The sequence below is a fragment of the Penaeus monodon genome, chromosome 32 (genome assembly GCF_015228065.2).
Source record: "Penaeus monodon isolate SGIC_2016 chromosome 32, NSTDA_Pmon_1, whole genome shotgun sequence".
Taxonomy (NCBI): domain Eukaryota; kingdom Metazoa; phylum Arthropoda; class Malacostraca; order Decapoda; family Penaeidae; genus Penaeus; species Penaeus monodon.
This window is the reverse complement of record NC_051417.1, coordinates 32063088-32063934: the sequence shown is the minus strand read 5'-3', so window position 1 is coordinate 32063934 and position 847 is coordinate 32063088. Positions and strand designations below refer to the sequence as shown.

Here is an 847-nt window from a genome sequence, read left to right as displayed (position 1 = left end):
ACAGTTTGTTTCACTATTTGAATGTGTAGAAGGATTTTAACTAGGGTAAAAAATGTACTATAATCTGGGTAATAAATCATTAAAATCCCTTACATAAACAGTGATTAATGATAATGCGAAAAAAAAACTTCAGCGTACCAGTATCGATAAAACAAGCGACACAGACCCACATTATCAAAACCCTCTCCTGAGTCCAAACAAAATACAAAACGAACCGAATAATGTAATTTTAAGCCAAAATTGAGGCAAAACGACTCACATCTGTTCTCTTCCTTATGCTGACTCCTTTCACGTCCGCCATCCCGACTGATTCACCGCGACTGCCCAATCCTCGCGCACGCCACCGCCAAGAACAGCTTTCTCTCTTATCTCAAGATCCTTATCGAGATTAGATAAGGGGAGGGGGGAGGGAGGGGTGTTGTTACATATACGCGTTTTATATGGCTTGTCACTTAAATATATAGGCATACCTGAGCGATTACGTTAGTGTTCCATGCGCCTCTGCCTTGATGATGATGAAACGCTTTACATTAACTACAAGAAACATACGGGATGCAGTCTCCCAGGGTGGAATATTCAGGAGCCGTCTCTTTACAGTATTATATGAAACACGAAGTTTAGATGTAGGAGATACCCAATACCTGCACCATAAGGATGCACAATAAAAAGAGTAGCAGCATGTCTTAAACAAGTTACACTTCACCTCATCTTGAGCAAAGCCAAATTTCCAAGCCATTGTATTATTTCTTTCGTATAGGGAACTAAGTTCCTCTAGTAGCTCCATCGCAATTGTGATCTACGTACTGTAGTCTCATTGAGATATGTAGAGGGTGGCTGATTCAACATG

At 40.5% G+C, this 847-nt stretch overlaps 1 protein-coding gene across 2 annotated transcripts in view; it reads right to left on the bottom strand.

The window, feature by feature from the left end:
- LOC119593818 (protein white-like) overlaps positions 1-378 on the bottom strand; it is a gene marked incomplete in the record, with an annotated part of 20205 nt that extends 19827 nt beyond the window's left edge. The window contains 1 exon segment of one of the 2 annotated variants that reach the window (XM_037942848.1): positions 260-378. In XM_037942848.1, coding sequence (XP_037798776.1) covers positions 260-301 — 42 coding nt within the window. 2 annotated transcript variants of the gene reach the window in all.
- Positions 379-847: the final 469 nt, after the last annotated feature.